At 61.6% G+C, this 13,445-nt stretch overlaps 1 protein-coding gene across 15 annotated transcripts in view; it reads right to left on the bottom strand.

The window, feature by feature from the left end:
• TMEM94 (transmembrane protein 94) overlaps positions 1–13,445 on the bottom strand; it is a 40,400-nt gene that overhangs the window by 7,804 nt on the left and 19,151 nt on the right. For 2 of the 15 annotated variants that reach the window (XM_070060309.1, XM_051838432.2), the window contains exons 1-13: positions 13,001–13,153; positions 6,012–6,131; positions 5,422–5,549; positions 5,074–5,210; positions 3,751–3,953; positions 2,938–3,089; positions 2,497–2,599; positions 2,127–2,213; positions 1,813–1,929; positions 1,479–1,535; positions 1,102–1,206; positions 789–953; positions 346–489 (exon numbers count right to left, since the gene is read on the bottom strand). In XM_070060309.1, coding sequence (XP_069916410.1) covers positions 346–489; positions 789–953; positions 1,102–1,206; positions 1,479–1,535; positions 1,813–1,929; positions 2,127–2,213; positions 2,497–2,599; positions 2,938–3,089; positions 3,751–3,953; positions 5,074–5,210; positions 5,422–5,549; positions 6,012–6,131; positions 13,001–13,054 — 1,572 coding nt within the window. In that variant the 5' untranslated portion in view covers positions 13,055–13,153. Of the gene's footprint in view, positions 1–345; positions 556–788; positions 975–1,101; positions 1,207–1,478; positions 1,536–1,812; positions 1,930–2,126; positions 2,214–2,496; positions 2,600–2,937; positions 3,090–3,750; positions 3,954–5,073; positions 5,211–5,421; positions 5,550–6,011; positions 6,132–13,000; positions 13,155–13,445 lie in introns of those variants that run through there. The other 13 variants (XM_051838428.2, XM_008250958.4, XM_070060305.1 and 10 more) reach the window with 10 other exon arrangements.

The following is a 13,445-nucleotide window of genomic DNA, read 5'->3' on the forward strand; positions in this document are numbered from 1 at the left end:
CGACACCAGCACCTAGAGCCAATAGCACTGGTGGCACCGAGAACGAGGGATGGCCAGGCAGCGAGCAAACAGCAGGGCCTCTTTCCAGCCAGGGGATGCTGTCGGGATCAGCCCTGGCGTTGAGTGTTTACACGGTCTGATCAGGAGGCCCGGGACCGTCGCTGAGAGCTGGAGGGAGCGGGCCCAAGTCACAGACAGGGCTCGGGCAAGGCCTCAGGAAGTCAACCTGCTGGCCACGCCGGGAGGCCGGGGGCCGTGACGTCCATGTTCCTTCAGGTCCAGGGGAGGCCAGGACGGCTGGAGGGCCCAGGAGGCTGCTTGCTAGCTCTGCCTCCCTCCTCTCACCTTGACGGATTCCTCCTCGCCGCCCTCGGTGTCCCTGCTGAAGCTCACGTTGGAGCCGGACGGGTGTTTGCTGCGGCTGTACATCTTGTGGTGAGGGTAGGGCTCGGGGGGCTTGGGACCATCGCCAGTCCGGTCACCACGCTCCTGCTCGTTGGAAAGGTGTGGGGCATTGCTCAGGGAGCCAGCCAGGAGGGCATCTCGTTCATGGGGCTGAGGAGAACAGGGAGGGAGCACAGGCCTAGGACCAGGGGCCCGACACGCCCACAGGCCCGGGGGCTGGGCAGGCAGTTCCGGGCCCTCAGTGCTGCACTTCAAGGGCTCAGACGCCTAGCCCGAGGGCGCCAGAAGCCTCCTCTCCCCCCGAACCCTACCCTCCCCAAGGCCACTGACCAGGCTCCAAGGCCACACAGCATGGCCCACAGTCAGCCCCACGGGAGTCGTACCTCTTCCTCAACCTCAGGATGGCAGAAGGAGCGGGTGGACAGGTCGTCCGTGAGGTCTTCGTGGCTGTTGTGAGGGGGCTCCACCTTCCCACTGAAGAACAGCACAGTCTCCGGGCTGGGGTTTGGCCACGACAGGATCCCCTGTTTGTCTACGCAGCACAGCACCTGCAGGGAGATAGGTGGAGACTGGGAAGGGGGCTGGGACAGGCCCACCATGCCCGGGGCTACTCTGGATGGGCAGATGGACAAGCCACACCCATCCAGACAGGGGGCCCGGGGTGGCAGCACCTCCTCCCCGCACGGCCCTGCTCACCGTGACGGAGCCCAAGCTATGCAGCAGGCTGGAACTGTGGCTCAGTGTTGGCGACGTCCCCCGGATCACCCTGAGGAAGTGGCCCCAAATGCAGCGCAGCATCTCCTGGGGGGACGGAGGTTGTCGGCAAGGCCACTGGGGGCTCTAGAGCCAAACTCTGGGAAAGTCAGGGACAGTGCCCGGAACTGGGGCGGAGAAGCCCTTGTCTGGGGCATGGCACCATGTGTTAAGGGGATAGGCCCAGCTTAGGGTAGATGGGGGTGGGTTTCAGGAGTCCAGTTGGAGGCCCAAAGGAACCCCAGGGTTCTGGGAAGGGGCCTGAGGGACCCCAGGAGGCCACGGGGGCCTGGGGCAGAACCTGTTCTGGGTCAGCACACCTGGGAAGAGGTGGCTTCCGTGTAGCTGCTCAGGGTGTCCTCCGAGAACTTGGCCAGCTGCACAGAGAGAACGCGAGCCTCAGTGAGGGAAAGCCACCTCTGTGAGGGCCTCCATGTGGGCAAGGCTCCCACCCTGTGGTGGAGGGCACCAGGCAGCCCTGACCCATTGGACGCTCACCCGCCCTCGGGCCTGGCTGGAGGCTCCTCAGGGTGCCGAGGGCCCCAGCCCAGGGAGTGTCCCCGGGCCTCCCGCACACACAGCCCAAGGTGGGGACTGGACTTCTGCCCTCGGTTCCCTGGCTCGCTCTCAGCCAGACGTCTTGGAACAACCTACCAGGGAGCTGGGCGAGGCCTTGCTCATCTGGGCCAGGACACGGGCTTCTCCACAGGCAGTCGCCAGAACCCAGAGGACCGGAAAGAGCAGGGGCAGGACGGGCAGCATGCCGTTCACCTGGGAGGGGCGCACCACACGGCAGCTCCAAGAGCTGCTGGCCTGGGGAGGGAAGGGCTGCCCTGGCCACGTGGCCACCCCTGGGTGGGGAGGGGCCGCTGTCTGGGGGGCAGGAAAGGAAGGGGAGGAGGCGCTCTTGGGCAGAAGCCTGGGGGACCCCTGGGCTGCAGAGAGGGCGAAGAAGGGGCAGTCCTCACCTGTAGCTGGAGCAGGGTGTACTGCCAGGAGGTGACCCCGGGGGCGTGGAACATGAAGCGCAGGGCATTGGTGAGGAGGAAGCCAGCCTGGGGGGAGTGCAGCAGTCAGCCCCTCGCCTATGAGGCAGCCAGGCTCCACACCCCCTCCCGAGGCAGCCAGGCTCCGCGCCCCCTCCCGAGGCAGCCAGGCTCCGCGCCCCCTCCCGAGGCAGCCAGGCTCCGCGCCCCCTCCTGAGGCAGCCAGGCTCCGCGCCACCTCCCGTCACTCCTCCAGCCCCTGTGCCTTCACTTGCACGCCCACCTGGATCTGGCCCCAGGGCTCCCCGAGTCCAGCCCCCTTCCTGCCCCCTGCAGCCTGCCTGCGACGCACCAGGACCACAGGTACAGCGTAGTGTAGCATCACGGACTGTACCGTGAACCTCTCGTTGTCCAGAGCAGTGACTGGGCGTGACAGGGCCATGTCCAGGGACCATCTGCAGAGAGAGGTGACTCTCAGAGCCCTGCTAATGGGAGAGGCCAGAAACCCACACAGCGGAAGGATCCTGGACCTCTACACCAGATTTAGCTTCACTGGGCACTAGCCAGCCCTCCAGTGTCCTGGGCCGCCCTAGCCCTGGCTGAAGAGGAGCTGTGGCTCCTCCGACTGTCCTGAGTTCCGCCTGGCACTGCCCCCACCCTAGAATTCTCCCAAGAGGTTAAGGCGACGTCTGTCCTTAAGAGCCTGGGGGTGACCGAGGCGCCGTCCTTGCCAGCCCCTGCCTTCCCCACAGGATGCCCTGGGGAGAGGACGGGGGTGGGGCAGCCTCCCTACCTGATGTTGTCAATCACGGGGGTCTCCAGGACGCGGAAGAGCCGGTGCTGCTGGGGGTTCTGGGGACCCTTCTTCACCTCTCCCCGGGGCGAGGGTGGTGGGGAGAAAGGAGGGAACAGGTCCCCCGGCTCCAGGACGATGTGCTCGTCATCCTGGGGCAGCGAGAGGACGGCAAGGGGATGAGAAGCAGGACTGGCGCTGTGGCACAGGGAGTTAAGCCACCATCTGCAGCGCCCGCATCCCACGTGGGCGCCAGTTTAAGTCCTGGCTGCTCCACTTCCAATCCAGCTCCCTGCTAATGGCCTTGAAAATCAGCGGAATATGGCCCAAGTCGCTGAGCCTTTGCTACCCATGAGGGAGACCTGGATGGCGTTCCTGGCTCCTGGCTCCTGGCTTCAGCCTGGCTGAGCCCTGGCCACTGCGGCCATTTGGGAAGCAAACCAGTAGATGGAAGATCTCTGTCTCTCCTTACTCCCTCTGTAACTCTGCCTTTCAAATAAATAAATCTTTAAAATAAAAAAGTAGGGGGGTGGGGATGACAGGCCCTGTGGAGGCTACTCCGGCTGGCCACTCCAGTGTAAGTGTAGCTGCCTCCCAGGGCTAGGAGCGGGCTGTTAGCACAGTTGTGTAGGGCTGGCTTCATAGTGCTTGAGGACCGGACAGAACACCATGAGGGGGAGGAGGTGCCCCAGGAGGCCTTGCCACAAAGCCCATGCACAGGCCAGAGGCTTCAGGGTCAAGCCCAGGGGTGTCCCTCCCCCACACCACCACCACTGCCTGCGGATGCTGAGAAGGAGGACAGCTGCGGGCTACCTTGATCCCCCTCAGAGACGCAAACGACTCCTGGCCAGGCCTCAGAGCTATGATGTCTCCTTCTACCAACAGGCTGACTGGCAGGTTGACCAGGTGTCCGTCCCGGTAGGCCCAGTGCAGGGACCAGGATGGCGCGAAGGGCATGTGGAGGTCTGGGTACATGGCGTTTGGCCACTTGATCTCCTTGCCGTCCCTGAGGGCATCTGAGGGAAAGGGAGAGAACGGAAGCGGCTTTTCACCCCAGCGCCAGACCCACAGCATCACTGCTCGTCTGCATCGACCCAGGCCCGGCGTCGAATGCTACGCAGCCCGGGGACCTCCTCCTCCTCTCAACACCTGACGCCTTAGTCTTTGCACCCCTCCTTGTTCAAATACACTTCACAAGCATCGCCGAGGGCCTGCAAGGGGATGAGGGAAGGCGACACGGTCCTTGCCCCACAGGAGCCACACTCCAGGCACCGGGCCTGGCAAGCGCTTGTTGAGGACGTTAACAAAGACCTGGGTGAAGCGGCAGTAAGGAGAGGGAGCAAACCAGCCGCCCGGCCAATCTAAGATGCTTCCCGGAGGAGGAGCGTGTGGGATGGGCCTTGAGGAGCAGGCCAGTTTGTCAGTTGGAGCAGCTCACTGGGCGGAGAACAGGGGGACGCAGGCACCGAGGCAGGTTAGCACCCAGGGGTCTGGAGTCATGAGGATGAACAGTAAGAAGGGAGGCTGAGGAAGGCTGGGGCCTGTGGCAGAGGCTCGGGGAAGCCACGTGCCACATCTGAGGAGGCTCAGATGAACAGCGGGAGCCACGGGTGGTTCTGAGCTCCCGGAGGGTAGGGTCTTCCTTCGGAACAAACTCTCACTGCTGTGTAAACAGAAGACCTAGAGGGAGGTGCTGCCACTCCAGCAACCCACATGCGCCTGGTTTGAGTCCTGGCCACTCGCGCTTCCAATCCAGCATCCTGCGAGCACGCACGGTAGGCAGAGGATCAGGGCCCAGATGCTTCGTGCTGCCAACTCCGTGAGCAACCAGGGTGGAGCTCCCGACTCCTGGATTCAGCCTGGCCTAGCCCCAGCTATTGCGGGCATTTGGGGAATCACAGCAGATGGAGATCTCTGTCTCTCCCACTTTCCCTCTATCAGTCTGCCTTTCAATTAATTAATTAATTAATTAAAGGTGGCGCATCCTTCCAACTCTCCCAAGAGGGCAGCTCTGGAGAGCTGACCACAGGCAGCCCCTAGGCGCTGGGGCTCCGGGCTGGGGCACGTGAAGAGAGCCCTCGGGGCCCACCGCCTCCCAGGGAGCCTTTCCCCTGGCAGGACTGCCCTTGGCCTCACCGTGGATCCGGTCAATGATCCCTCGGAGCCTCCGCTCCACCTCCCGACGCTTCAGCCGGTCTTGCCGCCCGGTGAGGACCAGGCTGAGGAGCAGCAACAGCAACAGCGCCGAGGCGTTCACCAGCTCCACCCCGGGGCTGCCTCAGAGCGGTGGGCATGTTAACAGGGCATCTCTGGCCCCAGGGTCCCCGACAACCCCTTCCCACCCTGGTCCCTTCTGAAAAGAATGTCTGGTTCGGGCTCCCTGACCCCGGCCTTGGGTCTCCATCAAGGGCCCAGGAGCCCATGGTGGCGGCCCCTCCCAGAGCCCCGGGGGGAGCTGCCGTGGGGCCCGGGCGCCCTGCTCACCTCCCCGCCGGCTGGCCACCATAGCAGCCCAGCAGCAGCAGCGCAGCCAGCAGCATGAGCGAGGCCCCCGGCCAGTGGAAACAGGAGCAGCGGTTACTGTGGTGCAGGAAGCTGCTCCTCCACACCTCCTGGGGAGGGCCGGTGGAGGAGTGAGCGGCCTCTCACGGGCCCTACGCCTCCACACCTCCTGGGGAGGGCCGGTGGAGGAGTGAGCGGCCTCTCACGGCCCCTACGCCTCCACACCTCCTGGGGAGGGCCGGTGGAGGAGTGAGCGGCCTCTCACAGCCCCTACGCCTCCACACCTCCTGGGGAGGGCCAGTGGAGGAGTGAGCGGCCTCTCACAGGCCCCTACTCTCCCCAGCCCCCACAGCTGCCCCGTCTTCTCCCTTTGACCTTAGCTGGGGTCCAGTATGCTGGGCTGCTGCAGCAAGCAGGGTCGGGAAGCTCCGTGGGGTCACGCCGCCCGCCCGTGGGTCAGGGTGCCTACAGCCCCAGGAAGGCATCTCCCGCCACCCCGCTCCTGCCTCTTTGCCAACCCACCCAGCACTAGCCACTTCTCCACCCGAGCTGTTTCACGTAAGACGCTTCACCTTCCATGTGAGACATTTCTTCCGCTCTCTCAAGTGTCCGTCCAGCACCGCCTCCAGCTGTTCCTTCAAGATGCTGAGGGCCTTCTGGGTGGACAGGCCCAGGGCCAAGGGGGGGTCGCCCTGCAGGGAGGCAGGCAGGGCTCAGCATCTCCCTGGGGACCCTGTGTCACTGCACGCTAGACCTGTCCCTTGCACCTCCCCAGCCCTGGCTGATTCTCACTTCTCTCGTCTCCTAGGGATAGCGACATCCAGGTCAAAATGTTCAAGTGCACAGCCCCCTACTCACTAAAGACAAACTGAAAACAAAAAGGAAAAAACCCTCTCTACTCAAATCTTTTTTAAAATTTTTTTTAAAAATTATTAATTTGGATCGGCGCCGCGGCTCACTAGGCTAATCCTCCACCTTGCGGCACCGGCACACCGGGTTCTGGTCCCAGTCGGGGCGCCGGATTCTGTCCCGGTTGCTCCTCTTCCAGGCCAGCTCTCTGCTGTGGCCAGGGAGTGCAGTGGAGGATGGCCCAAGTGCTTGGGCCCTGCACCCCTTGGGAGACCAGGAGAAGCACCTGGCTCCTGCCATCGAATCAGCGTGGTGCACCGGCTGCAGCACGGCAGCCATTGGAGGGTGAACTAACGGCAAAGGAAGACCTTTCTCTCTGTCTCTCTCTCTCTCTGTCCACTCTGCCTGTCAAAAATAAATAAATAAATAATAAAAAATAAAAAAAATAAAAATTATTAATTAGAGAGGCAGAGAGAGGGAGCTCCTATCTACTGGTTTACTCTTCAAATACCCACAATGGCCAGGAGTGGGACAGGCTGAAGCCAGGGCCCAGAACCTCAGGCCAAGTCTCCCATGTGGAGCCATCACCTGAGTCCTCCCAGGGTCTGCTAATGCTGAGAGGCTGGAGTTAGGAACCAGGAGCAGGTAGCAAATCCTGGCTCTCCAATACGGGATGTGGACATCCTAACCAGCAATTTAGCCATGTGGCTAACTGCTCGCTTCCACCCGGAATTCTCGATTCACCTTTGCTCGATTCTCTACCCGGCGCCATCAGCAGTCTCCCTGCCTCCTCAGACCACTCCCACCACCGCCCTCCCTGTTATCTCAATGCGTCTTCTAGATTTCAAACCACATATATATTTTTAATGGGGAGGGGGAACTATCCCAGAGCTTTTTATCGTTCCTAGGAAGACACGAAGGAAAAAACCAACAATATTCTGTCACCACCATTTCACAAAAGAAAGACTGTTGTAACACTGAAATGCTAGGAAGGACATAGCATCTGACAAGAGGGCCGCTCCCAGGGATGGGCCATGCAGCAAGTCCACCGCGCTCTCCGGGCACCACACAAGGGGTGGGGACGTGGGGTGAACAAGGTCCCAGAGGACACAGGACCAGCCACGCCACCCCTGTGCCCTCCTGCTCTGTGAGACCCACGCCTCGTGTGACGCTCCTTTTTCCTCCCCTCCCACAGTCCATTCTGAGTCAGCTTCCAACGCTTGTATGTTTCCTAGGCAACCTCACCTTAGGCCTGCCCACCAGCACAGTGGAGCCGAGCCACGTTTACTGAACTGCCCCGTCGCCGTTTCACCTGAATCCCAGCTGGCCCTTGCCCCAAGCATCACCTCTCCTCCCACAGCTACGCCCACTCTGCAACACCCCAGACGCTGGCCCTCCTCCCACCCCAGTTCCAGCTCCCAGCTACTGCCTTTTCCAGAACCCCAGCAGAGCAAACACGCCCTTTACCTTAAAAACCCAGCCCAGGGCCGGCGCCGCGGCTCACTAGGCTAATCCTCCGCCTTGCGGCGCCGGCACACGGGGTTCTAGTCCCGGTCGGGGCACCGGATTCTGTCCCGGTTGCCCCTCTTCCAGGCCAGCTCTCTGCTGTGGCCAGGGAGTGCAGTGGAGGATGGCCCAAGTGCTTGGGCCCTGCACCCCATGGGAGACCAGGAGAAGTACCTGGCTCCTGCCATCGGATCGGCGCGGTGCGCTGGTTGCCGGCCGCGGCGGCCATTGGAGGGTGAACCAACGGCAAAAAGGAAGACCTTTCTCTCTGTCTCTCTCTCACTGTCCACTCCTGCCTGTCAAAAAAAAAAAAAAAAAAAAACCAGCCCAGACCCTGCACCTGTAGTGTGAGGCCTCTGGGGGCCGCTCACGTCCCCAGCCTCTGCCTGACGGTCCCCCCACATGCCGGGCTGCAGCTCGAGTTCTAGGCCTGCAAGTATCTCTGGGTGAGAACACACTGCTCACCCTAGACAGCTCCTGCTTCTCCTTCAAGGCTCTGCTCAGGCACTGGCATTGTGGCACAGGGGGTTAAGCATCCCATGTGAGTGCCAGTTGGAGCCCCGGCTGCTCCACTTGCAACCCAGCTCCCTGCTAATACGCCTGGGAAAGCAGCAGAGAATGGCCCAAGTGCATGGACCCCTGCCACCCACAGATAGTGTTCGAGGCTCCTGGCTGTGGCGTGGCCCAGCCATAACTGTAACTGTTGCGGCCATTTGGAGAGTGAACCAATGGATGGAAAAGCTCTATCACTCTGCCTTTCAAGTACATAAAAAAAAAATCTTAAAAAAAAAAAAAGTCTTAGCTGAGACATAACCTCTGCAGGGATGTTGTCCCAAAACCCAGGGCTGCACTTCAGGGAGAGCGTGCGCTCCGACAGCATGGAGGCGGCTGGCTCAGCCTGCACCTGGGGGAACTGGACTCACACACCGCTGGCTCTCTCACTAGACTGCAAAGTTCTTGAAAACAGGGACTGAACTCTTCCATCTCCACGTGTCCCCCCCATTCCTCAACTGCTAAGACCGTGCCTGCACACAAGCTCAGGGAAGGAAGGAAGCAACAAGTAGCTTCACTGATCCCAATGATGTCTTTTTAAATGTGATTTTTGCAATCATTAAAATTGTTTTAAAATTTATTTTCATTTTCCTTGAATGGCAGAGAGAGATTTTTCCATCTACTGGTTCACTCCCCAAATGTCTACAACAGCCAGGTCTGGGCCATGTCAAAACCAGGAGCACAGAACCCAATCCAGTCTCCCATGACGTGGGTGGCAAGGACCCAGGTACCTGAGCCACCACCGGCTCACTGTCTGCCAGGGTGGATTGGAGATGGAGCCAGGCTCAAACCAGGTTCAAACCAGGCACTCCAAGAGGGGACGCGGGTGTCCCTGGGGGCATTTTAACACGTGCCCCTCCCCCACCCCCGCCCAATTATATCTTAATCAGGGATCGGCAAACAAAACTCAAAACTGTAGCAGAAACACCTGGAGCTTTTTAAAATGTGGGTGTCCAGCCCTCTCACCAGTCACTGAATCTAAATTGCTGGAACAGAGCCAATTCCAGGTTGATGTGATTCTCAACTCTGGGGTCCTGTGAAAAAGTTGGCCCCAAGAAAAGCAGCGCCTGCAGGGGACCGAGTCCTCCCGGGAGCATCAGTGTGCGCACCCATCAGGAGAGTTCCTGACGAGGAGCGGGTCTCTGGCCTGTGACGCCGAGAAAGACTCGGGGCTCTCTACTGAGAAGGCCAGCCCAGGGGCCACACGGCCAGGGCTGGCCTGGCTGCCCTGTCCTGTCCTGCTGCCTAGCTTTCTCTCCGCCCTGAAGGCCCACAGACCTGCCCTCCCAGGGCCCCTCGCTGCTCTGTCAGCTGCCATCCGGGACTTCTTCCCTGTCTCCACGGGCACCCCGTCCTGGTCAACCTGGCCTCAGCCCCGGCAGCACGCACACCCCCACAGCTCCAGAGGCCGCAGCTTGAAGGCAGCTTCTGCACATACCTGGCCCATGGAGGCCCCTGAGCGCAGCCTCGGCCTGCGGGGCGAGCTCGGGCTTCCAGAGTGGGCCTGCCGAGGCTTCCTAGCTCCCTTCCTAAATCTCATCAAATCCCTGCTCTCCACAGGGGCTTTGGGGATTACGAAGATAAGAGCTGCTTCTTCCCGAAGGGGATAGACTGGTTATTTCAACTCAGGAAGAGTGCCCTCCGGGAAGGGGCCGTACCCCGGCCTGGGTGGGCAACGTTCGCCAAAGCCCCCACGAGGATGACTGAGAGTCAGGTAAGGCTAAAGCCCGGCCCACCGCCTCCTAGAGTCCCTGCCATGGAAGGGCAGGAGGGGCGGGTTGCAGGGGAGAAGAGGAGACCGTGGACCTCCTCCCATCGAGGGGTTGGGTCAGAGCAGTGATGCCTGTTCCTCCCTCCCGCGCGAAGCCGAGGATCTGGGAGGCACAGCCAGGCAGAGACGCCCAGGCCCCGGCGCCTCCCCTCACCGCGGCCTCTGCCCTGGGCTCAGTCTCCCAGGCTTCCCCTCCACGGCGCGGGATGCGGGAGTTCTCAGGATGGACGTGCCCGGGCCAGACCTCCAGAAATGATCAAGTGAGGAAGCACGCTGGAGGCAGGCAGGGCTGGCCTCCACAAGTGGAAGGCTGCACCCCAGGAGGGGGTGCTGGGAGGGAGGAGGAAAGGAAGGGCTGGGCAGATGGCACAGGGCTGCTGGGCTGCCTGGAACGAGGAGCCCCGTGCTCGGAAGGCAGGTGGTTCCAACGGCGCAGAGAAAGCCTACATGGAGCAGCCAACGAGGTGTCCACCCTCTCCCTGGCCCGCACACCTGGGCACTCAGTCCCAGGGGCGCACGGTGGCTGTCCTGACATCTGCTGCCTTCCTGCAGACAGCCTTCCTCCCCGCCGGCCATCATCCGTTCTCTGGCACGCTCTGCCCCCAGGAGCCTTGCAGCTGCGCTCACCCCTCACCAGATGTAGGAGGTTTGGGCCAGAGGGTGGCAGATGACCCCGGGGCAGGGCACCTGCACAGGCTGTCTGCGTGCATCTGCCCCCGCATGTTGTGTCTGGCCGGGGGCACCAGCTCCAGACTGCCGATTAAAGACAGCGCAGCAGAAGCAAAATAAGCCATTCTTTAATTACACGCCGCCCAAAGGAAGTGCCTGCCCGCACAGGCTGGCCCTGTGGTGAGGATGCAGGCTTCAACCAGCTTATCCAAGCCCTCTGTGGAAGGAGGGCCTGAGCTGCAGGCCAAAGCCACGCTCTCTCTTAGCATGCCTCGGCTTTTCCCCACGTGATGTAGGAGCCCAGCTAAGGCACCTGGTGGAAGACCGTCACACTTCCTGAAAGAGGTTCGGGATGGGCTGGTGAGTGAGCAAGCTCTGCCGGCCTCTCTCCATGCACGGAGCTGGGCTAGGCACCAGCGAGGGAGACCGTAGCAAGGGAATGGGTGTGATTCCTGTTACCGAAACAACCTGAGTTAACACACACAATCTTCTCACCTGCTGGGGCTAAAAGGGGGCAGGAAAAATCTTGTTTCAAGCAGGCAGAGATAATGAGATTCGCCCTGCTTCCCAGGTGCTAAAAATTCCCACCTCACCCCATTACCAGGAGCCTCCAGAGACGTCCTGGGTGAGCAGCGGGTCTGCGGTCTACCCCGGAGAGGACGGGCGCAGCTCCTCCACCGACCCTGAAGCTCTGTGGGCAGAACCGCCCCCAGTTCTCTGCTGACACTGCCCAGGCTCAACGGCAGCAAGAGGAGGAAGTAACGAAGTTCTGAGGCAGCCCAGCTCAGCAGAGCCTGGCAGCGGGTGCCCGTCCCGAGCTGGCTTCCGGGGTGTGGCAGGGACAGGGTGCTGGCAGGGCACGAGCACCCAGGGGAACGACAGGATGGTGAAGGCACTCCTTCCACCGGAACCCACCACGCGCAGCACTGGCTCTTAAGGTCCGATGCCAAGCATCTGGGTCGTCTAAGGAGCCTCCAGGGAACTTCTGAGAGCTGACACACCTGGGCTTTCCTGTGCCCGCCTCAGTCAAGTTTCTCAAGGGGTGCAGAGCCAGAAGCCCCCAGCCCCAGCCCCTGCCCCAGCCCCAGCCCCTGCCCGCGGGGAGCTCCTCCAGGGTTCTGTGGGCACAGCAGCAGTTTTCCTTCCCACTCCACCTGTTTCAGGAACACCAGAATCAAGGCTGCGGTCTCAGGTAGACAAGTTACCAATTTCGGCCGGCGCCGCGGCTCACTAGGCTAATCCTCCACCTTGCGGCGCCAGCACACCAGGTTCTAGTCCCGGTCGGGGCGCCGGATTCTGTCCCGGTTGCCCCTCTTCCAGGCCAGCTCTCTGCTGTGGCCAGGGAGTGCAGTGGAGGATGGCCCAAGTCCTTGGGCCCTGCACCCCATGGGAGACCAGGATAAGTACCTGGCTCCTGCCATCGGATTGGCGCGGTGCGCCGGTTGCAGTGCGCCAGCCGCGGCGGCCATTGGAGGGTGAACCAACAGCAAAGGAAGACCTTTCTCTCTGTCTCTCTCTCTCACTGTCCACTCTGCCTGTCAAAAAATAAAAATAAAAAGTTACCAATTTCAACCTCGACCTGAGGCCTTGACAACAAGAGCTAACCAACCGTTAGAAGTGGCTGGGCCCCTTCTCCAGGTCCACACGGTCACAGCCTTCTTGGTTGGTGCAAAGCCAGACTCCACACAACGCAAGGCCCGCTGAAGCCAGCATCCACTCTCTGGAGCTGGACGAGACACAGCCACACTGCACCTGCAGCCGGGCAGGTCCAAGCTTGAGCAGGCTGCTCTTTCCTCTCCCTCTCGCTTCCAGGTGCACGCTCACCTGAGCACTTCCGCCTGCCTTCTTCCCCACCTCCTGCAGCCACCAGCCTCCTGTCAGAAACCGTCAGGCCCCGGCAGCTCCTGCTCAGCCAGCTGTGTGGCCCAACGAGGGCTGCATCCAGGCCCCAAGCGCCTGTCCCCTGTGCACGGAGACCTGGGTCCTAGCATGCCTAGCATCCCCTGGCAGGCACCCGGCGGGGAGCTCCCTGGACGCACTGGCTCTCTGGCTCTCGTTCCCAGTCTCCTCCCCAGGTCCCAGTTACCTCACGCTCATGGAGCTGCCTCCCGCACTACTTGGTCTGCAGGCCCCTGACTGCTGAGGCGGAGCCGCCGCGTCAAGCAGGGACGAGCAATGCAAAGAGCAACGTGAAAGCCAGGCTGGCATACTCACTCGGCTGCCTTTGCCCTGGGAGGGCATCCATAGCTCGGCCTGCTTAAAGAGCATGGGCAGAGCCTGAGCCACGAGCAGTCAGCCACGGGAGCTTCCAACACCAGTCTTGGTGGGGGGGGGGAGGGTGGAGAGCGTGAGTGAGGAGCCGGGAGCCGGGAGCCGGAGCGGTGCAGCAGAGCAGAGCTTCACTGTGCTGATTAATTCAGCGATTTCCAGTCACGCTGCAGAATCGGGGCGGGAGGAGGCGGCGCAGCGGCTGCAACAGCAGCCTGGGAGGGAGGCGGGAGGGAGGGCAGGGGGAGAGGGAGGAGAGGAGGGAGGAGGGTTGAGAGGAGAAAGTTTATCCGATGCTCTGCCAGATGTCTAGGAGCTTGCCTCATTCACCAGTGGAGGCCACTGCAGGGTGAACGGGTCCAGAGCCAGCCAGACGGATGGACAGATGGAC

The sequence above is a fragment of the Oryctolagus cuniculus genome, chromosome 17 (assembly GCF_964237555.1).
Source record: "Oryctolagus cuniculus chromosome 17, mOryCun1.1, whole genome shotgun sequence".
Classification (NCBI taxonomy): domain Eukaryota; kingdom Metazoa; phylum Chordata; class Mammalia; order Lagomorpha; family Leporidae; genus Oryctolagus; species Oryctolagus cuniculus.